The following is a 27,584-nucleotide window of genomic DNA, read 5'->3' on the forward strand; positions in this document are numbered from 1 at the left end:
ATTATCATCTCTCCCTGCTCTGCAGAAGCAGAGCTAGGTACACAGAAGTTGTGTATTGAGAACAGGAAGCAATTCTTCAGTTTATAAGAAAGAAAAAAAAAAACAGCTGTTTGCATTCTAAGAACTGTATGAACAAGTATATATGTATGTATACAATACATATATACTCAGTTAAACTCTCATCTATGTGTAGATACATGAGAGGATACATGAAAGACCTTCTTACAAACACTCACCTCGTTATCAGGATTAATAAAATAAATATGTCTAAGAGCACAGATGAGACCTGAAGCATCTCAGCTAAATAAATGTAATTTTCTGTTTTGGTTTTGTTTTAAAGATTTCAAAACAGAAAAACTGAAATCAAGGGGTGTTCTGGAAACTTCACTGCATTGCTGCAGGGACTCCAAAAGGCAAAGACAAAGGCAAGACAATCCTCATTTTTCCAGAACTTATGGGGCAACATTAAATTATTTTGTCAATTTTCTCTGCTACCAGTGCCCGGAAAACCTAATAACTGCAGTGGCAAAGATGAAGTGTGATACTGGAGAATGGAATAAATGAGAGAGAAAAAATAAGAAACTAGTCCAAAGAGCTATCCTCTTTGGAAAGAGTTTCTGGCAGTATTTTCCTGCAACATTGTAGGCTAACAAGACACACAGGAATATAACCATTTACCTCTGGGCCCTTGGTGATGCCATCTGTTAAAACCCATTTACTAACACTCTGGTGATTCCAAAGCAACATTCAATGTATGATATGTTACTCTGCATACTCATAACAGAAAGGACACTTAACTGTAAGATGCAAAGAAAGAAAACAGAGCTAAATTTGCATAATGAAAAGTGAAGTGCATGCTGGCTGCAAAGACCGTAAGGGATCAAGGTTTAAATGCCAGTTTAAAGGTAAAGGTTTGCTTGTCCATGTGTTTATTTTTTTTTTGTTTTTAATTTTTTTAACATATATTACTAGTCCTAAATAGGTGAGGAGCCCCCCAGCTGACATTTTGCATGAAGAGATTATTTTTCAGATCAAAACCCTTTTTGTTTACTGATGAAAACCTGTATAGTCCCTCTCAACCAACCTGATAAAGGACAAATTAAGATGCCCCTGCAACAGACCCTTCTTTTTACCCCTCCCCCAAAACCCCATCTCAAATAGGTATTGCAGTGGTAAACGTGTTGTTTGTATTTCATAGGCATTAGTATCAGCTAGAAAATTCTTTCTGTGCATCTAGTGGAGACACAGCATCCTTTGCTTAGACAGGTGCCAGACTGAACAGCAGCCCAAGTTACAACCTGTAGCTTGATTGACAGCTGTGTTTTAGCTGTTTCCTGCAGTGGCCCACTTGCTCAATTTTGTTGCGGAATGAAAACAACCTAATTCTGCATATGGAGGTATCGGGAACATGTTCCCAAATCACAGAAAATAAATCTCATCATTAAAAAGTTGTCTACACTGATTCTGATCTATGCTCTCTCTAAACTTCATTTGAAGCAGGATTTGAAAGAAGATGTACAGGAGATTGTTTTGCTGATGGTCAGTCAGAATGATCCTTTAGAAAAACTACAGTGGTAAATCATGTCTTTAAATGAATCACTGAAGCACAATTGATGCTACTGACTGGGATCTAATCAACCAGACTGATGGCAAAACACTATTCTTCACAGAGAGCCCAAGCCTAAAAATTGCTGTTTTCTTTTGGATTTCTAGTATGCAATTTGATTTAAAACTTCAGAAGATCATAAAACAAGCTAGAATAGATTAAATGATAACACTTGAAGAGGAAGATATAATTAGAGTCACATTTAGAATTGCGATGACTATGGCATGTAGTGTCTTAAAGAAATGACTGACAGCCACGTGGAAATTTCAGTTGGGTTAAGGAACATCTGTTTTGTAGGGGCTGTGCTGATAGAGAAGCAGAGGTACAACAAAACATGGTCATAATGTAATTCATTTCGTAAAAGAGTACCAGACTGTAAGCTTTTCTTTCTCTATAATTTCATTCATTCATGCATTTATTATTATTATTTACCATGGGCCTATTGCTATTAAATAAATTGATCATTTGACAGCCTGCAGCTCCAGGGATTTAAAAAAAACAGCTGTATTCTTCAGTGTCAGGCTGAAGAGCAGCGTAAGAGACCTTGCTCTACTCAATCACAGCTTCAGGCATGGTGATACATTTTTGCCATCTACCTGGTAACACACATTATGATAGCAAGACAGGCTTATAGTAGAAGAGCAACTACAGTGTGGGTGGAATGAAGCTTCAGTAAAACTGGTCAAAATCTTTAGTGACACCAGTTCTGAATTTGAGTACTACATTTCTCTCTCCTTTTAAAAAGCTGCTGAAAAAAAACTGATTGCAATATACAGGGAAGGAACAATGTCTTATGCATTTTTCCTGGAGAACATTCCTCATTCAGAACAAAGAATAGAACACCTATTTTAAGAATAAAGCTCAGCTTCCTGGTTACAGTGGAGGATTTATTTTGTGTGTTTCTTGATATTAGAAATTCAATGTAATTTCCTGGGTATTCAAAATCAATTAAAGTTGAGAAGGAAGATGGGAGACTGGAAGAAAGATGCACTCTTTTTTGAGAATATACTCAAACAATAGTTACTAATACTCTATTCAGCCATCCCTATCAAACTTTTGATTAACTTTTAAAACAATAAGTAACAGTAAGCAGTGGGACTAAATGTGGAAGCCCCCTGCTGTGCGTACAAATATGCTGCAGAACTGTGTAGAAAAGATGGGCATCACCACAATCAGTGGATCCCAGTCGTGCTGTTAAATATGCTCTGGGCAAAACTACTCTGGTTCCTCCAGGAACCAGGTGCAAGACTTGAAAGTTTTGGTATTGCATAGAGAGAGGTATCATGTTTTTAAAGAGGGGCAGCTTTGCACATGGCCAGCAGCAAGAAACCAGGAAAGTTTTAAAAAGCACATACAGAGGTGCATAGTGAGTTTAAGCACTTGTGTATCATAGGAGTGGTTTCAGATCTCAGGTCTGGTTTCCACTGTATCAATTTGACACAAACCCTGCCTTAGCAACTAAGTCCAGGACATCTTATCATTCTCCACTCTGCACAAAAATCCTAGGTTTGCTCCAGGGCAATCTTTCAGAAACTCCAGATGTATAAGGTTACAATTTTATTTACATCAATATCTCCTTCAGGGGAAACTAATTTGGCTGATCTCCTATGACACAAATAAATAACTGAACTATATTGATTATAAGGATGACTGTGTGATAAGGATATAAAAATGCTTGTAGGCATATGACTCACCCACACAATATCCAAGTAAAACAAACATTCCTCTTAATAGAAACAGATTCATAGGGCTCAGGCACCTTGCTGGACACCAGTTGAACCACAGTAATTGGCAATGCAACACAGAACAAAATGCATTAGCGCATATTTCTTCAAATACACAAGGGCAAGAGCATGAAAAGGTTTTGATGCTCAGTAGCTAATTAACCCCCAATTACTCGGCTCTGTCCCTGAATCTTCCTGATGCAGCTGTATCAGTAAAACACAAATGGAATTAAGTAACATAAAAATTTTGCATTAAAAAGTAAAAGAAAAAAGTGGGATGTAGACTAATCTTTGCAAACAGAATTAAATTATCTCTCAATAGAGAGCAGAAAGGGAAAGACCCCTGAAGTTAACATAAATGACATATTTTAATATGATTATGGGACACGCCAAATAAAATTTAATAGCTTGCTACTACGAAGCACTCTGAGGGAAAAAAAAGGTCAAATAGTTTGTATTCATCAGTATTTTTCTCCCATTTCCTCTGAGCTTTCAATTTTCCAATCATACATATGTGCTACAGAACTGATGATTTGAAGCACTGGAGAGGAAGTGTTATTTTCAAATCCATTTTCTGACAAACACCTTTCAACCTCATATTTCGCAGACACTGAGAGGAAGTAAAATGAAATGATAATGGATAGGAGGTAGTCCTGAGGACCCTAAATCAAACAAGATGGACAGCTGGATGATTAAGGTCATGAATATCTTTTGGGACAAAAAAAAATCTCTCATTAATTACAGGTGTATTGGCAAGCTCAATTTCGCTAAGAAAAACAACAGTAACGTCAAATGAATATCACTTAGAAATGAATAGCTTTATCAGCTTCAAGACAGCGTATAATCAGCTAAAGATCAGCTAAAGAACCTCTTCTTGATTTCTTTAGTTTTTACGTTTGTGTGTGTGTGTGTGTGTGTGTTTTGTTGCTTTTTATTTTTTTTACCTGATAGGAGCACCTTTGGCTTGTGCTGGTCTCAAAAGCACAGTTATTGTAGTAGCAGTTTCATTGAGAGACGCATCAACTCCTTCATAGTCCGGTAAAGTGGGAGCTGATTAATGTTGAGTGGGAAGGAAAACAATAAGAAACAAATCAGCAAAAAGATTTTGAGTTTTTATGACATCGTGGCTGTTCACAATACAATAAAAAGGCATGATATTCATCAGCTACATGACCCTTTTTTAATTATTTGAGTGAAGCACTACTTCTTATTAGAACAACAACTGATAATCCTTCTCCCCATCAAGTCTCCCTCCCTCAAGTGAGGGAGGATTTGACTCCTAAGAAACCCCAAGAACACAAAATCTATCTTCCCTCTTTCTTTCAAACAAGTATATTTGCAATCCTGAAGACCTACATCTACCACCTCTCTTCCTTCTCCAATAATGCAGTCATCCAGTTTAGCTATGCTACTTTGTTCTGCCATAACAAACTTGTCATAGCACTGACTAGTTATACTGTTGTTCACAACAACTCTAGTGTAAGGAAAGACACAGGATCTTCCGTGTTTCAGAAAAAAATACATATCCATTAGATAGTAAACTCTAACAACTTGAAAACTATCTTCATATTTGTGTGGTTTTTCCAGTTGATCTCTCTCTTTTTTTTTTTTTTTTTTTTTTTTAGCATGTAGATTTACCTTTATAAAATTTTTAATGATGCCTTTGTGTTTCAAAATTAATTGTCACAAAAAGGTGTTTTCTAGCAGGGTGTCAATCATTTAAATCACAATAATTTTAATTAAATTTAATTAATAATTTTAAGATAATACATCAATAGATGGAAGAGCAAAGAAAGACTAAAAGCTATACTTCATTAGCCTCAGATCCTAAATGCACATTAAAAAAGTTGTTCATTACAGAAAATACTATTGTTTCAAAGAAATAATGTTTGTTGAAGGTTCATCTAGGAATTACTCTTTACATCATATTCACTAGGTGTAAACAACTCTGAAATTCAGATAAAAGGGTGTCACAGTTTACTTCAAATATTTCCTAGTATTAAACAAGTATTTTCCAAGTATTAATTAACATATATCCAACTTGTGGTTCAATGGATTCTGGACAAAATTCTCAATATTTTTGAATGGAAAGAAGATAAATTGGAAGAAGTCTGAATACATCATAGCCCTAAATTACTCAGACGTTTTGAGATGCTTCTTAAAATAGCAAAATGACTGGGACACAGGCATGCCTGCAAGATATTATACTGTTATAATTTTTTTTCCCTAATTTTCACAATTAGAAGTGTGTACTTGCCACATGTCCATCACCTCAGAATGTTTATGACCTGGCATTTGTTGTAAAGCAACACAAAGTCTTCAAAAAATCAGAATAAAACATCAGACCGCAAAACAACTTCATAGGCTAGATGAACAGAACATAGCATTTGTTTTTGTTTTGCTTTTGGAAGGGGCTGGGGAATGATGAATGCTAGTACTTATGTTCTGGGATGAAATTCAACAAATTGTTAAGCTTAACTACAAAGACAGCATTTAACTTACTACAGATTTCAAGGAGTTCTGCCTTGAATTTTCTCACATTTCAATTCACGTGCATGTTTTAGGAAACTGGGTGAGGAGAGTTGGTGAATAGTTTTCCAAAGAAATGGTACGTGCGTTTCAATACATTATTAACACCCCTTTACAGGAGGATTTAAGTTTCATTTTGGCAGATAATAAGGGAAATAGCTTGCTTTGTGCTGCTTACACTTTTAAATGTCTTTTTTTGCAACCTGCTAAGCTGTGAAGTTATCATACCTTAAAATCAACAGTTTCTAGGGATATAGCATTGACTCATTTTCTGTTTGTCAACTGCATAAGCTATCTTATGTTTTGAGAATTATATTAAAATTTAAGGAAATCAAAATATTAAAGCATTCAATTTGACACTGCTTTTATTCTAGAGTTTTCAGTGCATTATTAAGATAAATAGAGTCATTCTTAGCACATTGCAGTAAATGAAAAAAAGGCACAAACTAAAAGCAGAACTATTTGAAGCTGACAAAAGAAATGCACACTTAGTGTTAACTTCCCCAGTTCTGTTACAGTTGTATGTTGATAAATGTGGTACCTTGAGTAAGTTGGTTAATTTTCTGAATCTTTACTAATCTTCAAAACAACTAAATTGTACATAGTAACTTATCGAGTGATGCAAGGCTTAATTAGTTGAAGTTTGTAAAGCACCTTAAAATCTATAGATGAAAGTAAAATATTAAACAAAATTAAACATTTGATAACTACAGTTGTAAAATTTCCTTGAGCTTGTGCTATTGTTCAGGAAGTACAGTCAAAAGCATTTTCATTAATATTAAAGCTTCTTTCAGAATATGATAAGAATGTTTTTTTTAAGATTTCCTGATTATTTAAGTCTCGGAAAAAAAAAGAAAAAAAAACCAACAAACTTTCAAAAACAGTGAACACTGCCCACTCTTGCCCCACTCAATTTTAGATTTTTAAATTATTTATTTATTTATTTATTTTACCTGAAATGTTGGTTGTTACATTGATTGTGGTTGCTGGCCCAAACCCCTTGACAGTGCTTGCACGTAAAAAGAACTGGTAAGTAGTCCCAGGATGTAAATGTGAAAACACGTGGTGTGTGCTGTTCCACAGTTTTGACACAGTTTGAGGAGGCCCTGCCACTGGAACTGCAGGATCGAACGACCGTATACTGCTGTAGCTCACCTGGAAAAAAAGATTATTTCAAAAAGTTTTGTTACGGTTTCAGCACAAGGGGATTAAGTTAGCTTGGATGGAAATGAAACACAAATCATATATTCATCTAACTACTCAGTTTTCTCAGATAGCATGTGTATTTGATGTGTATTATTGTCCAGTCTGCTTCATTTGAAAGGGTATATGTATGTGCTTCATTTCTCACAGTGGCAATGTCTGTCTTCCTATATAGATGTGATAAAGCCTTGATTTCTTGGAAACGACTGAACATTTGCCTGCCTATAAGAAAAAGTGAATGAGCTCTTTGTTTTGCTTTGCTTGTCTATGCAGCTTTACTTTACTTAGTAAACAGTCTTTATCTCAACCTATGCTTTTTCTCACTTACACCTTTCCAATTTTCTCTTCCATTCCCATTGGGAAGAGTAAGTGAGAGATTTGGTGATGCTTGACTGCCCACCAGTGTCAAACCACAGCACTTATTCAAGGGGGGTTTGTTTGTCTTTTTGGTTTCTCTGGCTCCTAAAAATCATTACTATGCAAAATTGTTATCTTTGTTCCATAAAAAGGCGGATGGAGAGGATGGCAATCTTCCCCCATATCAGTTCACTTTTAGAAAAGCTTCCTGCCAGTCTTCTGCGGAAGTCACCAGAAGGCTCATGTATTAAACACATTCTAAATTGAATATATATGCAGGTTTCTCTGAAGGGTGATATCCAAAGATCTCACAAAGTTAAAAAAGGTGCTTCCAAATTTAATAATCTCACCTTTCAAGTAACCTTCTCTTCCAACAAATAAGATTTCACAGGTCATGTTTATCATGGCCTTGGAAGGACGAATAGTAACAACACAAGATTTTTAAAATTAGAACTTGCCATGTGATTTGTAACACCGTTACCTTCACTTGCTGAATATATTGGACAGGGCCACTCAGGCAACAATGCATACATCACAGTTATAAATTTTGAGCATCTATTCCAGTATTCTTTAAGCGAAGGAAGTGTCTGATTGAACAGTCTGCCTTCAGAGAAGAAGCAACCACCACCATCCACCTCTCTCCAACACTTTCCTAGTATGCTTTTTTAGAAACACATTCTGTATGCTTGTCAGCTGTTTGATGATTACCTCATACTGAGTGATGATGCCATTTGGGTCCACAGGTTCCTTCCAGTTGAGGAAGATCTTATCTTCAAAAGGAGTTCCTTTCACTGACTTGGCAGGTATAGGTCCTGGAACTACAAACAAAATAAAACTAAAATTCAGGAGACAGACAAATTAAGGAGATGGCAGAACATCCTTTTAAAATTGAAAGTCAGCACAGGTCTATTTTTATTAGCATTCATTCACATGCAAAAGATAGTGGTAGAGAGTATGAAAAGCACTTCAAAGCATATTTTGTCATTCACAGTGAAGAGAGAGCATGAAGTTGAAATGTTATCCCCATATACGGTTTTCAAAACTTAATGCAAAGTCAAATTCTCTTGTAATATAGCCAGGGGAAGTGGTTCAGGTTAGATTATTACTTCAGGTGTTCAGGGAAATCTGTAATATGCATATCACAGGACAAGGACAACATGGCTTTAAAATCCTTTTAAAAAGAAAAAAAATCAAAGGAAAGAAAGCCAATATATACAGCATGTTTCCAATGAGAGAAATGCTTACAAAATAATTTTCAGTCACCCCTTCTTATGATTTGTTGTCTTAAAAGGAGGCTGGGCGTAAGAAAACAGCAGTTCAGCTGCCACTGCTTTCAACAGCTACAGCGCTCACACTGCAGAAAGATCAAAACCGCTTACTTCAAATCTGTCAAATAAAAGATATTTTCAAAGCTTTGAACTGAACCGCACTAAGAGGACCCTACTTTCTTATTTTAAATGGAACCAATATCCTTGCTGTAATAAAAAGTCTGAAGTGTCATCTCAGGTCTCTTTGCCTGAGTGATTCGCAGTGCCCGGTAATCCTATCAATGCCAGGTGGGAGTGCTTAGTTATCTCCTCTTACAGCTCACAAAATATTTTTGCTTGTACACGTGGTTCCTTTTTAACCACAGCAGCTCACCTATGTTTGCAGGCATACGTGCTGAAGGAATAAGGATAAGACTACCTGAAGAAAGCCTGAAACCACAGAACGCCCTTCTCCCTCGAAAAAAAAGCCAAATTGTCAAAATCTTCTGTCTTTCAAGCTGTCAATATGTTGACATATATTCCCCCCTTCTTGATTAGCTTGTCTTTTTCAGTGCAACATCCAGTGAGCCTAATGCATGACATTTCCTGAGTATTAATTTTCAAAGCATATTCACATTTTGCAAAGAGTAAAAATAAATTAATAATCACTGGATCAAAGGAGGTGCAAGGTACTACGCTAGCAGTGCCATAGTGTGTCTGGTGTATCCCAGTAACACATTTCATTTCAGTCTGCAAGGAAGTTGTAAATGGTAATCTGACCCTTGGTACAAGCAACATCGTTTAGTTCATTAATAATAAATTCATGGAGTCAGAAAAGCCAGCAGTAAACAGAGGAGAGCTTCACAGAAACTGTTTACCCATCTGTCAAGCTAAGACTTGGGAGAAGTTAACTAAAATCACACACCGCTGTTTTGCTTCAGTGTACTGATATGGACTGGGGACTGGATAAAGGCTGATATGCCATGACAGCCCCTTTGCTTTGTTTGTGGCATTCACAGATTTGCTGTGGGCAATGCTTTGGTTTGCACAGGAATGCTTCACTTTTTTTCATCTCTACATCTGAATGAGGTATGAATATACTCTGATTTTTTCTAGAAGATGTGCATGTGTGTCTCTATGCACACATCTGTGTTTAAGACAGACCATACAAACGCACCAGGGCATACACACAAAATATGAAATTTGACAATAAAGCATATTAAAGTATTAAAGCATATTAAAGTATATGGCATTAAAAAATAACAGACATAATTGCTCAAAACCCTGTAAAATACCTTTTTCTGTGGTGCTTTTAAAGAATATGCTTCATAATTAATTTAATCTGGGTACAAAGCTCCAAGTTTCAGGCTTGCATAAAGACTCCTACATTTCTGCCAAGTGGGAGAAACCTCTGAGCTCATTACATTGTATGGCCTTGTTTTCTTCTTCTGCGCTATAAAATTATTTGCTTGTGGCAGCAGCAGTGTTAAACTGACAGGAATATCATCATCCCAGTTATTTTCATGCTTCTCTTCTTACTGGCAAGAGGAGGCCAGGAGAACAGAAGCTGGGATAGTGATGAGCAGCTTGCTGAGAATCCCAGTAAAAACAAGGTCAGAAAGCAAAGGAGAGAAAGTATCTAGAGAAAGAGAGCAATAATTTCCATCAGCCATCCCATAAATTCACCAAAAATGAAGCTTGTGAACAACTTCAATTATTTGAGAGCTCAGCTAGAGCTAAAGCAAAGAAAGAAATATAAGTTGAAATGCTTAGAAAAAGGAAGAGAAAGTTAGTTTTAGTTTGAAGGACACATTTTGTGTGTTCAAAGCTTCTTCTTCCCTTCAATTTTTTCAGTTAAACCACTGTAAAAACATAGTATTTGCATAGGTTTAGCAAAGGAAAGTGAGGAAGGTGTGAAGCAGAAGCAAAAGTATTTGCTTAAAAAACGTGCTGTGAGCAAGCACACATATTCCATTCATCTCATTAGTCAAAATAATATATAATCTTCCATGTTTATATTTTCATGCCTTTGTCCTCAGGCTAGTACTAGTTACACACAAAAGTTAAAAAAAAGAAAAAAAGAAAAAAAAAAGAAGAAAAAAAAAAGGAGAAAGTAATAAAAAAAGCCCCAAATACCACAAACAAAAACTTGCCATCTACAACAAAAGACCAACAGCAATATGACCAGATGATAACACTACAGTGAAGACACAAACTGCACTCTTCCATTTGGGTAGCTATCTATTACTATTACTGTCTATTCCCTCCAACTTCCAGAAGGACTGCAAAGGTCTTAAGAAACACTTCAAGCTTTGCCTTTTGAAAAGCAGTATTCAGAGCCCCCCACTCTTTTATACAACCTTTTAGAAGTGCTCAAGTGAAAAACATTCAGGTAAATGTCATCTTTCTGTTGGCAGCATCTTTCAGAAGCTGCCACACAATGAACACAAAAGATAGACTCCCTATAGGCACGTGTGTGCATCTCTAAAAGTCCCATAGCTCACTTTTGGGTATTGTGGCTACCTTGTCAGCTCCCATCTCCTTTCTAAGCGAGCTCTTCTTCTTGTCTTTATAGATAGCCTACCCTAAATCAAATCACCCATGACTACTACAAGTGTATATTTAAGAGAAGTACATTACTTAAGATTCCATGTCAATGGCCAAGTATTTGAATAATTCAAATAGTGTATGTAGCTATCAAAGGAGTTGTGCTCTGACATTTTAGCCTCTGCACCCTCTCTTTAAAAAGATTCTGGTCCCATTGATTTTCTTTCCATTTGCTGACCTTGTGAAGTGCGAACCCACCATCTCTGAGTGACAACAGCAAAGACTCTTATATACATTATTCTAGGTCAATCTTCCAGCAGGTTCAGACTTATGCTTAGCAGAGGAAAATAAATTATTTAGGATAATTAGGATATTTAGAATTTAGGATTTAGATGCATTTCCAGAGCCCTTTTACAAAGCTATATATTTGTCTGTGAATCAGTGAATAGCTGATAATTTTTTGTTCTACAAATGTAATGTGGTGGACTTCTGTAAAAACTATGCAGAATAAAATTACAAGCTATCAATCTGACATAAAACCAATTCATTTTTGAGCAATATATTTGCATTAAACTATGTAACAGACACAAATAAATTTTTATTCACAAATAGTGTCACTTAAATTTGTTGTACACTATCTTAACAGGAAATTTATAATACTTTATTTCTGGAAGAACAATGTACTAACTGACACCAGCCTCTATAAAATTGAATTTATATTGCTTCTATTTTCCTGCTACATAATAAGGAAAGTGCACGTAAACAGAGTATTTTTATTACCATGCTCTGTGAAAGTCATGCAGAGTATTATTATGCAATACAGTAAAAGCTGTGTGTAGATATATGCACAGGTAAAGGAAAAATTCCTTTGTAATAAAGGGTTTACTTTGAAGGAAAGTATACCAGCAACACAGCTTATAGCCATTCTCAGAAGGCAGATGTTCTGTTTCCAGAAGATGGTAAAAGAGAACCTACCATTCAAGTGTTATAAGCAATTAAAATGGCCAACCTTTACATTTGCTCTGAGGGCAAAAAGCTAGGATTTATCATATTAGCTTTATGCATCCAACTGGCTCACACCTGCAGTTGCCACCTGCAGGCCCACGTAACTTCCCCATCATATAAAAACACAATCACAACAAATATAAATGCTTATGATCAAGCTATTTGCTATGCCAACTGGCAGTGGCTCTTCAGTCTCAGCGGTGGCAGCATTTGTCATAGATATGGACACAAATATCATGCAGGGCTGAACTCACTTATTCAGCATTTGTTGAACTATGGGCATCAGGCACGGGCATCCAGTGCATTTTGCTGTTTAAAGCCCTTTTGTCTCAAATATGGACTTCAGCACTTCTCAGCTCTGGGATTTGGAAACAGTTGTCCATTTTAGGGTAAAAATAACCTTACATACTGACAAAATGGCAACTGCACAACTTACTAAAACCATGCAAATCAGTACTCTGATGCCAGATTCAAGTAGCACCTCGGCTGTCAATGAAGGCAATTATAAGGCCTACATATCACTCCTCACCCCATCACAGACAGCTTCAATAACTGTTAATCCTGGCCTGCTTTCAGGTGTAATTATGTCAAACACACCATTGCCAAAAAGCACCTCATATTGCATATCGCTTTTTCAGCTATAAAGCTTCTAATATAGGTAACTAAAGGAAATGAAAGTTGAAAGTTGTTTCAGCCAGTGTAAATAATTCTGTGTTCCATGGCCAATTTTTCCTGGGGTATTAATATAAAACCTAGCTTGCATTTCTACTCCCTGCAATAGCTTTAAACAACTTATTTCATTTGCTGTTCATTCAGTGTAAGCCTAAAATAAGTCTGATCTAAAGAGTCAATAATTTCAATATTTTTCTTTCTTTTTCACAAATCAAGTTTTCTGATGTTTTAAATAAAAAGCGCTCACGTGTCTTTCTACCATCACTTCTTTCTCTCTCAATTATATGCTGTTAGCAAATCCTACCAATCGTCTGAAAAAATGATTGGGGTTATTTTCAGGATCTGAAGGACAAACAGGTCACTCCAGGCTCCTTTTATGAAGGGCAGTGGAGCATTTATAACCAGTTTCCGTTTGCTGCTGCTCAAGATGTAAAACTTCCTTCCTATTTGATTATGTCAACACTAAGTTTGGCCACTACACAAGACATGTAGTGCATATATCTCCCTCTTTGGTCAAGGTGTAAAGTCAGTGCCTTTAGTGAGGGCATACATGGATAACTTTACATCAAATTCTTTATAATTTCATCATGAGTTTTGCTTTATTAACTATAACTTCTTGCCAATTTCCAGTAAGATTAGTATTTGACGTTCACTTGACATCTGTGCATGTCATTCAGCTAAGTTACACTTTTTTCAAGATAGTTTGCTATTTCAAGTAGTTTTTGCAAGCTTCCTTTGCTGCATAAGGCTTACTCGCCTGCTCATCTTGCTGCATTAACTTTTCTCCCAGGTGTGCTATTTTTGTTACTTGAACTATGTTCAAGAAGAGTTTTATATCTATGTTCTTCCAAAGCACCTTGAAGCATTTTTTGTTTCCTTTGATCGAGACATATATCTCCTCTTTTTTTTTCCTCCCAATATTTTCCTGGGGTGCCAGAACAGCTTGAAAAAGCATAAAGGAAACAATCCCTCTTCTAACAAATGCTGAACGTGGAAGAAAAAAAACAAACAGAGAAGTATATATATGTATTTCTAAAGGCAACTTACAGTCTACTAACAAAAATGGAAAAATACTACATGTCAACTATAAATTCCTCTCTCTTGCAGTTGGAGGAATGTATTTCATATTTTTGTGTTATGGTAATATACAAGATATTTTCTTTTTTCTTTTCTTTTTTTTTTCTTTCTTTTTTTTGGTCCTGTCTCTATAACATTTCCCTCTTACCCAGCTGTTTCTCCAAATGGTGAGCGAGCTGAAATTTTCCAAGAAGTGAGGATAGTGGTAGAGTTGGATACTGGGTGTCATAACCCTATGCTGTATTGCACAGGGTTATCTATAGATAGATCTATAGATCTCTATAGAGCTGAATGAACTACACCCTCAAAAAGATCAGGGCGCCTCACTTGTTTCCAATGAGCATGTCCTTTGATCAAGACCAAAGCTTTGGTACACTTTAAACTCCCTAAAAGGGTACTTATCCTATGACATATAACCTTTTTCAGTTAGTTGTTTTTGGTATTAGTTGACATTCCTTCACTAGGTACAAAATCATCAAATACTTTGAGTTTCATGATTTGCTTTCTCCATAGTTGTTTTCTCCAAATGACTGCCACTATTTCTGCTAATTCACCATCTTTTGCATCTGTTTCCAAATTAAGGAAACTTGTATATTCATTAATTCCATCTACCATACATTGCTTTTAAAAAGGGCTCCTTTGAGTTTGCAGCACCTGCGTCATGCAGCTCCAATTTTGTACTTTGTTCAACTTTGTCCTGCATGCATTCATCCCCAGATTTCAAAGAATCACAGAATTGTAGGTGTTGAAAAGGACCTCTAGAGTCATTGAGTCCAACCCCCCTGCAAAGCAAGCTCCCTGCAGCAGGCTGCACAGGTAAACCTTACTTTTTTTTTTTTTTTTTTTTTCCTGTATTGAGTCTTTCAAACACATTCCATCCCCAGCTACACAGCACAAGCTTGTTCCAAATCTTCATGATTTGTTCCAAATCTTCGTGGTCTCTCCCAGTGAAAGATGGTAATTCAGCTGTAAACTAGTCAAATATTTCCTTGTTTGCTTATTCTTTTTGTACAAACTAACAGTATATTGCTGGTACTTCATGTTTCTGTGGAATTCAGCTCTGCACAAATTACTACATTAAAAATTATTTTTAATCAACTCCACTTAAACTGAAATATCTAAGTCAACAAGTATTCAGACCCAGCTCTGGTCAGAAAAAGGTCTACTTTGGGACTGTCTGATACTCTTGGCTTTGCTTTTATCCAGGTTTTGAATAATAAGCTACTAACAGCTTCTTCACTTGTCAGTCATGGCTCAAAAGGTCTGAAGAGCTTCTGAAACTTACCTTAGCCTTCTACTAAGCATTTTCTGAATTAATTTTGCTCCTGGCATGATATGCTGCTCAGTTATCACTCAGTGCTCTGGCTTTTGTGATACCAGAGATCCATATAAAACCAATATCCTCTGAATTTAAAGAATCCTAGATTTTCAAAAGTATATAAAGTTTCTGGCAGAGTGACAGAAGAAAAATGAAGGGTAAAATAAAAAAAATAAAAGAGAAGTGAAAAAGATATGGAAGATGGGAAAAATGGATAGAGCAACAGAAGATGAGGTCAAAATGGGAAAGAGGAAGAGAGGAAACCACTGGGGCATGTATCTTCAATTTCAACACTTTACAGATTCCAGACAGTGGTCATGGTCCTAGATTGTAATGAAAATCACATTAATTCTACAAGACCTACAAAAAACATGATTACAATGAGACTACTTCTGATCGTATGTGAAATACGTGGGGCGTTGAACTATGCATTTTACTGTAGCTCTCATGCTTTTAGTTTGAACCCTGCTTTAGGCAGCAAACTGTCTTTTCACACAGTTTAGATGGAAACTTGATCACTCAGATATTAGACTGAACTCATACCCTACACAAATACAGTTACTACAGAAATTAGTTTAGTACTGCTGTAAGATCTCAAAGAACAATGCAGGTGTGAATGTCTCTCTGATCCTCTATGATGGCTAACAGCCTCAGGATTGCATCTTGCTTACATGTCACATATTTTGAAATAAATGACTAAACGGACACACGCTTTCAAATTAATCAATAGTGCATAATCAAAAACGTGCATTTTACTCCCAACAGAATCACTAACTTGGCCTCACAAGAGGATATTTCCAGGTTACAAGCATAACTATCACCACTGTGTCTGAATATACCCTTCAAAATGCATTAATTCTTTCCCGAAAATAGCACTTCCTTGAAATAGTGTATCTTAGTATCTGTTCCCTGCTGGCATGCTAGTCCAAAAAACTGCCTAATGTGTATAATTTTCAATGAGTATCCCACAACAAAAACAGAAGACAAAATATATGCACCTGACTCTGCTCTTCACAATCACTTCTGTGATGAGCAAGTACACAACTACATAAAGACTATCAGAAACCATAACCCTTCTTGAAAACTGAATTAAAAAGAAAAAGAAAGCCATTTTTCCATGGACATTGCAATATTGCTACTACTTTTTTCATTTTTTTTTAACCTCAAGGAAAATAGCAACCATAAATACTTACATCATAAGTTCAGATAAAGAAATATTTCATCATGACTTATATTTTATAATTAATTTTAAATACAATAATGCTAAAATTTGAATTGCATGAAGCATTCTAATTTTGAACTTGTCAATACATCTTCATGTGATGCATCTCTATCACTAGTTCTCTACAGATCCTCATACTCTGACTATTTTAATCAGCTGTTTTTCTTCCTTTATTGCTTCAATTTCTTGTAAAACTGAAAATATATTGCAAATAATGCTACCAGACTCTAACCTTGCTATCCATACATACAGCCATACATTGTTCCCATTTATTTCATAGGCAAGGAATCATGCTACTTCTTAAAATTTTATCTTTTAATGTAGCTATGCTCATATATTACCCCAAATAATCATTTTACTTTTTTTTAACTCCTATGGAAATATCTATTTTCATTTTGTTGTTGAAAATATTCCAATAAAATCTAGACATAAGGAAAGGAAATTCAAATTGCTCGCTGTTTCCACAGCTGTAGCCTTATTAGAGGAAGTATCTATTTTAATTTCTTTAATGCCAGTATTCTTAGAATAATCACTTAATGTCACCATCACTGTCTACATCTATTCTTTATTTCTCCCTGACTGTGGTAAGTTAAACTGCCTTGTGTCAATGAAATTTCATCCAGAGCATTTAAAGAGGAGTTGCTGAAATATTACTTTAATCTGGTGGGTGTTTTAAAACTGTTAAATACACTGTTCTGTAATCTAGAACATAAATAAATTTTTGGTCAAACAGAAGACTAGTCTTCGGCAAATCTTGAATAGTCTTAAACCATCAAACTGCATATTTAAATACCATGTACAGATTACATTCTTTTTCAAATAGCATGCCTAAAATGATAATGAAGAAGCCTTTGCCACGAATGCCTATTGTCACCTTCATTAACACATTTTTGCAATGACTGGGAAACAAACCTCTTTTTTCTTGCAAGACAAATTCAGCTTCACTGGAGCTGCAGGGACAGTTTGGGCTATGTATGCAAGTTGACATCTATAGTATTTTTAAAGCTGTTGTTTTAGAGCTAATTAATACATTTAAAGAATGGAACCTCAGTCTTTCAGGCTACATACTGTAGCACACAAAGTCAATTCCTTCCACCTGTCTAGACCAGACTTGGACATAATTTCTGTAATAACATTTATGCATACCATCTTCGTCTGTCTGGATAATGGTCTCCTCACTTTCCTTCCTCCCTTCTGGGTTGGTTAAGATCATTTTGAGGCTGACATTTGTGTACGGAGGCAGATGATCCACAACATGCTGGGGTGCTTTGGGGTCCATGTCCAAGCAGTCTGCCTTGCTCTCGTTGCGTCCACAGAAGTAATGGTAGCATATCGTGACATTGAAAGTGTGGCAACGAGTGATATTGTAACCCAGAGATTCCCAATCCACCGCAATGTGTCTGGCCTGAATCTCAGCAATCTTCAAAGTTTTAGGTGTTCTCATAGGTTCTAGAAAACAGAGTAAATAAAAGAAAAATGTTAATGATGTTCACTCTTGCACAGAATAGTAAGATTCTGTAGATGATAGCAATGGGAATGTGAAAACAAAGGAGATGCACACAGCTGTATTACTGGAAGGAGTACTATCCTTTGTGCAGGTGCCTGAACGCAAAAAACTGCCACAGTTTCCATGTTTTTTATTTCCTCTTCAGGGCCTCTTTGCAACTTTCATGCAGTGATTAAGACTTATTAACAATGAAGAATTGTTATTAATAGTCTAGCAATTCAAAGCAACTGAGAATACAGACAGCAGATGTCCAAAAGATTGTCCAAAATGCCACCCACTTGTCACCACTGGCTTTCCTTCTTAATTTTCACCCTTTCCTCCCATTTTTATTTTTACCTGGGAAAATTAGATAATATATCATAGTGATGAAGAGTCAACATTCACTGCACTATGATTTATCATGCCACAAAGCAATGCTATATGCTAATAAGCTAATCACCTTACTAAGCCAGCAATTACAAAAAATGATGCAGATATTAACTGATGTTTATTAATTTTAATAATGAAGCTATCCATTCAAACAAAACCCCTGAGAAATATTGTAAAAAAAATCTTTTGGATATTCCTATTATATCCCTCTTCTTTCAGATCCCTAAAACTTTGGACACTGCTCTGAGTTGGTAACCTCTGAACTGTGACCCAAGCTCACCTGCTCTCCCGCCGCCAAGCAAATTCAACAGCAGAGGACGTGACACTCCCCAAGCTGTCATCAATCCTTCATCATCTCTCTAACACATTCATTCCTCATGCAAGACTAACTTTTATTGTTGAACTTAATTAAAATGATTACACAATGAAAATCATGGCCATGACTACATATACGCTAGGGTTTCACTAGAAACATACCAAGGGGATTTTTATATCTTGCTAACACATACTTCTTCACTACAGAAAATAGAGCCTGCAGTAGGTACAGCTGCAGCCTTGTGTCCTTGTTGGTGTAAGGTCAAAACCACTGAAATCATGCAAGAAAGTGAAATACAGCACTTCTCGGACCTAAGTGTCCTGTGTAACTTGCACTTCTGAAATGATAATCCCAACCATGGTAACAGTAAGCCAAAAGCACAGATGGTATATTGAAACAAGGAAATATCAATCACTATAATCCATTTAGATAAAGTTTTCATGGCAAAGCCCAGAATTTTAGTTTCAAACAACAGAACAAACAAATTCTAAATGTAACATAAAGGTATTTCTTCAGAGAGATGACAATGAAATGGGAGGAGCTATTGACTTAGTCAAGGGTAGAGAAATCTTGACTAACTAGAGGTCCGAACAATTATCAGGTGCAAGAAGTTTAACAAGAGCAAGTGCTGGATTCTGGACCTGGGATGAGGCAGCCCTGTGGAAAGGGATCTGAGGGTTCTGGTTTGACAGCAAGCTGATTCTGAGCCAGCAGTGTGTCCTGGCAGCCCAAAGGGACACCAGGCCCAGCACTGCCACTGAGCAAGGGGAGGGGTTGTCCCACTCTGCTCTGCACTATGCAATCTCACCTCAAGCACTGGGTGCAGTTTGGTTGCCACAGCATAAGAAGCACGTAAAACTATTAGAGAGCATCCAAAGGAGGTCTACAAAGATGAAGGTGAAGGATCCGGGGGGCAAGATGAATGAAGGGTGGCTGAAGTCCTTTGGTTTGTTCAGCCCAGAGCAGAAGATGCTGGGGAAGCCTCATGGCAGCCCAGAGCTCCTCACAAGGGGAACAGATGGGGAGTAGCGAGCTCTGCTCTCTGGTGACAGCAACAGGACCCAAGGGAATGTCATGGAGCTGTGTCAGGAGAGGGTTAGGTTGGCTGTCAGGAAAAGGTTCTTCACCAGAGAGCATGGAACAGGATTGCCAGGGCAGTCATCATGGCACTGAGCTGCAGGAGTTCAAGTGTCTGGACAGTGCTCTTAGAGATAAGGTTTGGATTTTGGATGGCCCTGTGTAGAGCCAGCGGTTGGAGTTGGGTGTCGCTTCCAACCCCTATGATTCTATGATCCTTGTGAGCCCTTTCCAGCTCAGGATATTATACAAATCTTTTAGTCTGAAGGAAAAAAAAATTGTGCCTATTTGCTTCCATGATCTCTCTCTTTCTGGGTTTTGAAAAAACGTGTTCCCTTTGCCCTTATGTACCAATTTATCACATATATGGGAAAAAATACAAATGCAAAAATAGACGTGCTGGGCAGTAGCCTTCTGAACATATTGTATAAGCCCACAATAGAGATGTGAAGCTGAAAGATACCACTGAAAAGTTCCTCAAGAGGGAAGAGATGTGAAGAGAAGGAAGAAAAAAATTTTTTATAGAATAAACAATGACTCTTCACCAAGTACCAACAGGTGAGAGGCAGTTGTAAACAAAGAAGCAACACAGCAATCTACTGAAGGACCTGGTAAGAGTCTCCAAAACACAAGTATTTATTTGGCTACTCTAAGTACTCAGAAAAAAACCCAACACATATTCAGGCATTGCTTAGGAAAAAAAAAAAAAAAGTATCTCTAAAATTGAAGTAATAATTGTTAACCTTTTTACACACACAAATGACAAAAAAGTTACACATTATGTGATATATTTTGAGGTCTAAAAGAGTAAATATTGTTTTGAACTGTAGACTTATTTTTCCTTTTAAAATGGATTGGTTTTTCTCCTAATAGTAATTCTGTATTTATTCTACTAATCCGGGCTATGCTTCCATCCACCACACCAAAAGAACCTGAATTTAAAGTTTATTAGAACTGCTAAAAGAATTATAACATGGTACAAGCCATTTGGCCATGAAGATTGAGACCAGTACTGTTTGAAGCAGACTAATCAGTAGCAAAAAAAATCACTGTATTTTCATCTCGCTTCTTTCCTGACAAACTGTACAATGCATTCATACTGTGCAATACAGAACTTCAAATAGAAAAGAAGAAAAAAAATTTGTTAATCTTAAAAAAAATAAAATTACAATTTATGCAAATTTTACAAATGTGCCACCGCATCAGAAGAGATACTGAAAAGAATCCTTTATTCCATAGTCAAACAGGAAAGAATGAAAGACAGAGTGTGATCTCACTTTCTCACAACTATTCCCTTCTTTGTCAGAAATTAAACAACTTCTGCAATATTGAGATGGTAATTAAAATCTGCCAAATCTCTCAACAGCTTTGGTAAACTCTGCCAACAGTCCCACAGCTTCTAAAACGATGCTCTGAAACAACAATTTTACTCCTGCCTCCAGGCAACATTTATCTCAAAGATCTCTAGAGGTAAAGACCAATTGTTTTATATGACCACATCACAAAGCCTCCATCTGTAACACCTCACTAGAAAGCAATCTCCCAATAATTATTTTTCTCAGATAAAACATTACTGAATTTTTTAGCAGGCTTCCCCAAAATCCCAGCATCTCATTAAGAATAATTCTATTCTAGATAGGAGCAAAAGAGACTGCTCATCTGCCACTTTTCCCTTTCCCTATCTTATGGTACTTGAGTTTACTGAAATATTTTCTTTATCCTCCTGTAGTTCAATTTCAATTTATGCATTCTCTTCACATTTCAGGGTATTGTTTCTGTACCACCAAACCTAGTGAATTCACTTTTACCCTGCCTTCCCAGTTGTTGTTTCCCACCTTTTCCTTTTCAGCCATATCTAGAACTTTCATTCAAAATGCCTGGGTATTCAAGTCCATAATGTCTTGCTTCTCTGATGACTTAGTAACATCAAAATGGCACACTCTGCCAAAGTGGGAAGAAATATGACTCTCTCAAAATCTACTCATTTCTTTACCTATCAGCTGGAGTTTCAATAATATTTAATAACAGCAGAAAGTCTTTACTACTTTCCAAGCATTAATTTACCAATTAGCCTTGTGAGACAAATAAGTGTTTATGCTAATTCTGCAAGGAGAAAAAGACACTAAAAGGTTAATAACTTGTTCAAAACTCCAAGGTCATTTAAGTGCCAACAGCAAAAGAAAACTGAGCAGTCCTCAGCTTCAAGTTCAACTATGCTCCAGCTTCCAGGTAGCAGTGGCTCACAGCAGCAGCCCTTCCGAGACCTCATTTACACTCGACCTTCCACTGCGAACACAGAAATGCAAACTCCACTGCACACTCCTAATCTGTAGCTCCTTTTTAGAAGGGTTCATGCCATTTTTCCTAGAACAAATTTGAAAGCATAGCACTGGCTTACTCATTTCCAAGATAATATTCTAAACTTAGTACCTAGTTTCAATGAGGGGGAGGATTTTGAGAGATTTTTTTGAGTTTAGAAATTGAGTGAAGCAATACTTCCTTTGTTTCATAACTAATTCTGTTTTCAAAACTAAAATAAAAAAAAAATAAAATATTTCTCAAGACTTTCTCTACAATGGGAAACATATTTAACACAGAAGACGGTTCCTTGTGGTGATGGCATAAAACACTTCAGCCTCCTGTTGCTGTGAGAAATTCAATATCCTGAGAGTGTCTCAAGCTCTTAAGCATGAACATCCTGACTGGCAGAGTCATATCCTCCAAAAGAAAAATAGCCACGAGACATATGGAGAGTTTGGTGATGGTGTTGCAATGCAAATTTTTAGATCAGTGAAAATACGTAATTCGTTCTTCATATGAGAAGCTGAGGAAAGGACCAGTTCAATCTGAATCTTAACTGGAGACTGCAGGGCACAATTTGTACTATTTTGCCTCAGAATGCCCTTCAGTCTGCATCATTTCCTCTGCTAAACCTACTGCCCCATCCTGACTAGCCCCTCTCCTGGGAACATGCTTCCCCCTACCAGACTCACCTTGTCCACAGCCACTGCTACTACCTCCATGCATTTCTCACTGCTGTTTACTGCCTGCCTTTTGCTGCACTTGAACTCCATTATCTTCCTCCTCATCACCCTAATTGCATATCTTGTTCTAACAAATACTACTATTTGCTCTTTGACTGGGATCCATCACCCAGTCTGACTGCTGTTACACTTACCAATTAAAAACAGAAGCACTGAAAGAATATAAAGAGAACAGAACCCCTCCCCCCCCCCCCCCCCAAAAAAAAAAACACAACAAAACCTGAATAGTAAAAGAGATTTTTACATTTATACAGACTACTAAGTCCTCATTCCTTATTCAGAAACAGCATTAAGTAAGAGAATTACATGCACATGGTATTCACAATTTATGGATCAAAAAGATTTAACTCAGTGTTATGGGATAAAATAAAGAACAGCTTCAGAAATTCTCCAAAGGTTAATAATCCAGGGATAGCTGGCAAAAGAGACAGAACCTGCTGACCTCATACCATCTCTGAACTGCGGGATGATTTAATAAGAAGCTCCAGATAACAGATAAAATGAAATTCAATTTCTTTAGTACTTGATAAGCAACACGTGATATGACAGGTCAATATCAGAGCCTCTTTGTAGAGATTATCTTCACTTACACAGAAATGGCAGTGAAAGGAAAAGACTTCAGTTACAGAAGGAACAAGGTGATATCATGCATTTCCTCAGAACCAATTTTTAATGATAAAACTTATTACCTAAACTAAAACTATCCCATCAAATAAGATTAACGAAGCATAATAATTCTTTTTGGTTTCCTGCCTTTCATCAGAAATCCTAAACTTTGTTTGCAATACACAGTTACATGAAATGGAAAGAGGATTAGATTTTCTGACCAACAGGTAAAACATTCTTTTGTTTGTATGAAGTGGAAAATTACCAAATTTTAAAGCACAGACATTTAAGATAAATATAGTGCTTCTTGAATAACACCATATGCTGTCATCCAATGCATCCTGCCAGAACACGCAATTTTTAATTGGAGTTGGCTTTCTGATTTATACATTTTTTTGCCCTCATTGCCTCCTCATACTTCTTCTGGTACAGTAAAAGACTGTGAGGCTGACTTCAAATCTCTACTTTACCTGCACTGACTGAAATTCATACCAAGTTTAAGAGTATCCAGTCACTTCCATTAATGACACAGAAGACAAAAAAAAAAAAAAAAAAAAAAAGGGAATCTTAAGCTTAAGAGGGAGATAGGATGCATATATCCACAGTGCCACTCACTACAAGAAAGACATCAAGGCTCTGGGGTGTGTCAAGAGAAGGGCAACAAAGCTGGTGGTGAATCTGGAGCACAAGCCTTATGAGGGCAACTCAGGGGACTGGGATTGTTTAGTCTGGAGAAGAGGAGGCTCATGGGAGACCTTATCCCTCAATACAACTATCTGAAAGGAGGTTGAAGTGAGGGGGAGGTCAGCCTCTTCTCCTAGGTAACTAATGATAAGACTAGAGGGAATGGCCTCAAGTTGCAAAAGGGGAGATTCAGGCTGGGTATCAGGAAAAATGTCTTCTCCAAAAGAATGGTCAGGCACTGGAACAGACTGACCAGGGAGGTGGTTGAGTCACTGTGCCTGGAGGTGTTCAACAAATGTTTAGATGTTGTATTAAAGGGCATAGTTTACTGGGGGAATATTGGTGGTATGTGGATGGTTGGACTAGATCATCCAGGAGGTCTTTTCCAACCTTGGTGATTCCATGATTCTGTAAGTTTTGAGCAACATGGTGCTTATATCCAATAAAAGCTCCTACATACAGAAGTAAATGTATGACAATTACTAAAGGATTAGTGGATTTAAGATAGCAACCCTGTAATTTGAAATGCATTGTTTATGACCGAGCCTCCTTTAATTATCTTGCCCTGACATTTAAAAATAAAAAAGACAAATTTTTCTGCTAATATTCTCAGTCTGAACACCCGTTGGAATTCCCCAGACTTTTCTTTATGAGAACATGAGCCTCTCTGTCCTGTGGCTTCTCCTGACCTTTCCAGGAAGAGTCTCTCCTTGGCAAGTGGGAAATAAAAATGAATTATTCTTAGATGTCACTGTGGATCCTGCTGCTTCCTTGGTTCATGCAAGGTCCTACAAAAACAAAATGTTCCCAAAATTCACAAAAATATTACAGTCAGGCTGCTGTAAAAAATTCATCTAAAAGACCACTAGAAAGAGCACATGAGAATGGCATGAGCAAAAAACACTGGAGGAAGTACAACCAAAACCAGAACAGCTGTGAAATGTGTAGTAAGAAAACAATCGTTCTCGTTTGCTTATTTCAGCTGCTTTACTGTCAATTATTACTTCTGTTATTAGTGAACAATGAATTTTAGAGAAATATTTCTTATAGACACTAAGTTCCCTCTCATCCTAAACTCAGTTCAGATTGATGTATATGAAAAGTGTATCACTCATTGAACAGGACTGTACTGGATTTATCACAATTTTCAACAGACAACTGAAGTCTGAGCACAAGAGAACATAAACTCTGATCACTTCTGCATTTCTCTGAGTGACCTGCTATCTGTCAGCATCCTATTTGCCTTTTTGGTCGCTTAACTTTAAGCTCCTAGTATGTAAGCATGTGCTTTCAAGTTAGTCATCTAAATTCCATTTGTTATTAGGTTAGAAGGATTAAAAACCAAGCATACATACAACATGACCAGTTGAAGAAATTTAGGAGGAGAGAAATGACCAGCTGAAGAAATTTAGGAGGAGAGAAATTGTGCCTCAAAAGTATTTGATTATTATTTCCACTGATAAGGAAGGCAATCCATGACAGTAGTGGATATCTATAGATATCTACAGCAGGTCTGATGACTTTCCTAAAGGCTGCATCTACATCAGCAACACGCACTGTGCATAGAAGAAAAGCACTGGGGCTTGAGATTTGAACACTGTAAACACGTTGCATGGTTTGACTAGCTGCATGTTGGACTCTTGAATCAGTTGTCAGGAAATGCATCACTGAAACCTATTTTCCAGTTGAATTTCAAAGAAATCTGGTTTGCAAATTCTGTGACAGCTCTGTGATACAAAAGAAAGTGTATGAATTGGGGACAGTCATGAAATTTCCATCAGAAGTACATTCCTTTACCAAAGCTAAATCAGTAACAGATTGTCTCCCAGTCTCCATTAGAAAAATCCAGGCCAACTTACTTGAACTGGAGTATCCTATAAATAAATTATGTTATGAACAAAAGAAAATCCTAGGTAAGGTTATATGTTCTAGAATATACATGATGGAAATCCCTGTGTTTCAAGGATCTACAAATTGAAAAGCACTGAGTTATACGAAGTCCGTAAGGAACACAAATCATACTCCAAATACCTAAATTACACTGCAAATCTTGCATGGAAAACCCAGATCCTACTGATGTATGACTGTGAATGCCTAAGGGTAATGCTTGCCAGAAGATTACCTACAAATATAATCTGGAATTGGATATTGCTCTTGGCAGAGTTTAATCTGTCTAAATATGGCCCTAGTGCTGGAGAAACGTAATAACTATGAAATATCTAAAACCAACTCATATTTCTTTAGGATCTTCTTGGGAGAACAGATCTTAAAACTAAGTTGATGTAAGAATATATGTTAAACAAAAATATGATAATACAGGAAGGTCCAATTTATTCAGACATCACAAGAATGTCACACATTTCAGTCTAATTTCCTTGAACAGTTTTTTTGTTGTTGTTTGGTGTTGTTTTAAATGAAAGAATAGTTCTTGTTTCCTTTTCCTTTCTGGCAGATTTTTGACTAAATGCAAAATCAATTAACAGCATTGGCTTCATCTTTTAATAACTATAGTTTATTAATTGTTTATCCAGAGTCACGGACTGCCAACGTCCCTAGCCAAAACCACACCAAATTATATCACTAATTGGATCAAAACAGACTTTTCATATATTACTGGAATAATAGCTTCATAACTCAGGTACTTATAAAGTATGTGCAATCACTCATTTTCAAAGCTTACATAAGCAGGACATCAGGTAGAAAAGTCTAACTAAAGTATTATTTTTTTCTCCTATTTCCTCAAATCTTGTTCCATATTCCATGACTTTTGTCAACCAAATCTGAAAACTCGGGCCTTTAATCTTTTTAAATTTAGAAGCATAAAGAAATAGTGAACATCAAAGAATAGTAATTCAAATGAAGTTGAAAGAAGTCATACAATTTGAGGTAATTTCAGCAGTCAGACACAAAATGAAAAATTAACAGGTATCTATTCTCACAAGAAAAACAGACTTATTGAACATCTCCTTTTTCAGATGCACAACATATACAGAATACAACATAAATATGGATACAAACACAAAAAGAACCCGCCATGTGTACTTCAGCAGCACTTCACTTATTTCTTATGTGAAATATGCACCCAGAATAAATAAAGCAATAGCATTTGTGCTGTACTAGCAATACAGATTTATTTTATTGCTAATGAAGTTTATGAAGCTATTGCATGAAAATCTATGAGATTTTTCCCCTTTCGTTTCAGTCAGCAACTGACTTATTAAGCCAGTTCAGAAATTTCTTATTGACCGCATACCTCAGGAAGCTGAAGAAAACATCTAAATTATTATATAGATAATCAGCTATATTACTATAAATATATAAATATATATAGTAATATAGCTGATTACTCTAATACACTAGTTGCAGTAGCAACAAGGGGATATTCAATATAGTTAAGGAGATATCTTTTTGGATGCAAAAATACAGCTGTCCTCCCTTCAGAGTTATAGTAAGCAATGAAATATAATTTCATGA

General features: G+C 36.5%; 1 protein-coding gene across 7 annotated transcripts in view; it reads right to left on the minus strand.

The window, feature by feature from the left end:
- PTPRK (protein tyrosine phosphatase receptor type K) overlaps window positions 1–27,584 on the minus strand; it is a 392,958-nt gene that overhangs the window by 69,124 nt on the left and 296,250 nt on the right. For all 7 annotated transcript variants that reach the window (XM_048937155.1, XM_048937158.1, XM_048937157.1 and 4 more), the window contains exons 8-11: window positions 17,654–17,956; window positions 8,128–8,237; window positions 6,813–7,014; window positions 4,275–4,380 (exon numbers count right to left, since the gene is read on the minus strand). In XM_048937155.1, the coding sequence (XP_048793112.1) occupies window positions 4,275–4,380; window positions 6,813–7,014; window positions 8,128–8,237; window positions 17,654–17,956 (721 nt within the window). The remainder of the gene's footprint in view (window positions 1–4,274; window positions 4,381–6,812; window positions 7,015–8,127; window positions 8,238–17,653; window positions 17,957–27,584) is intronic.

Source organism: Lagopus muta, chromosome 2 (genome assembly GCF_023343835.1).
Source record: "Lagopus muta isolate bLagMut1 chromosome 2, bLagMut1 primary, whole genome shotgun sequence".
Taxonomy (NCBI): Eukaryota; Metazoa; Chordata; class Aves; order Galliformes; family Phasianidae; genus Lagopus; species Lagopus muta.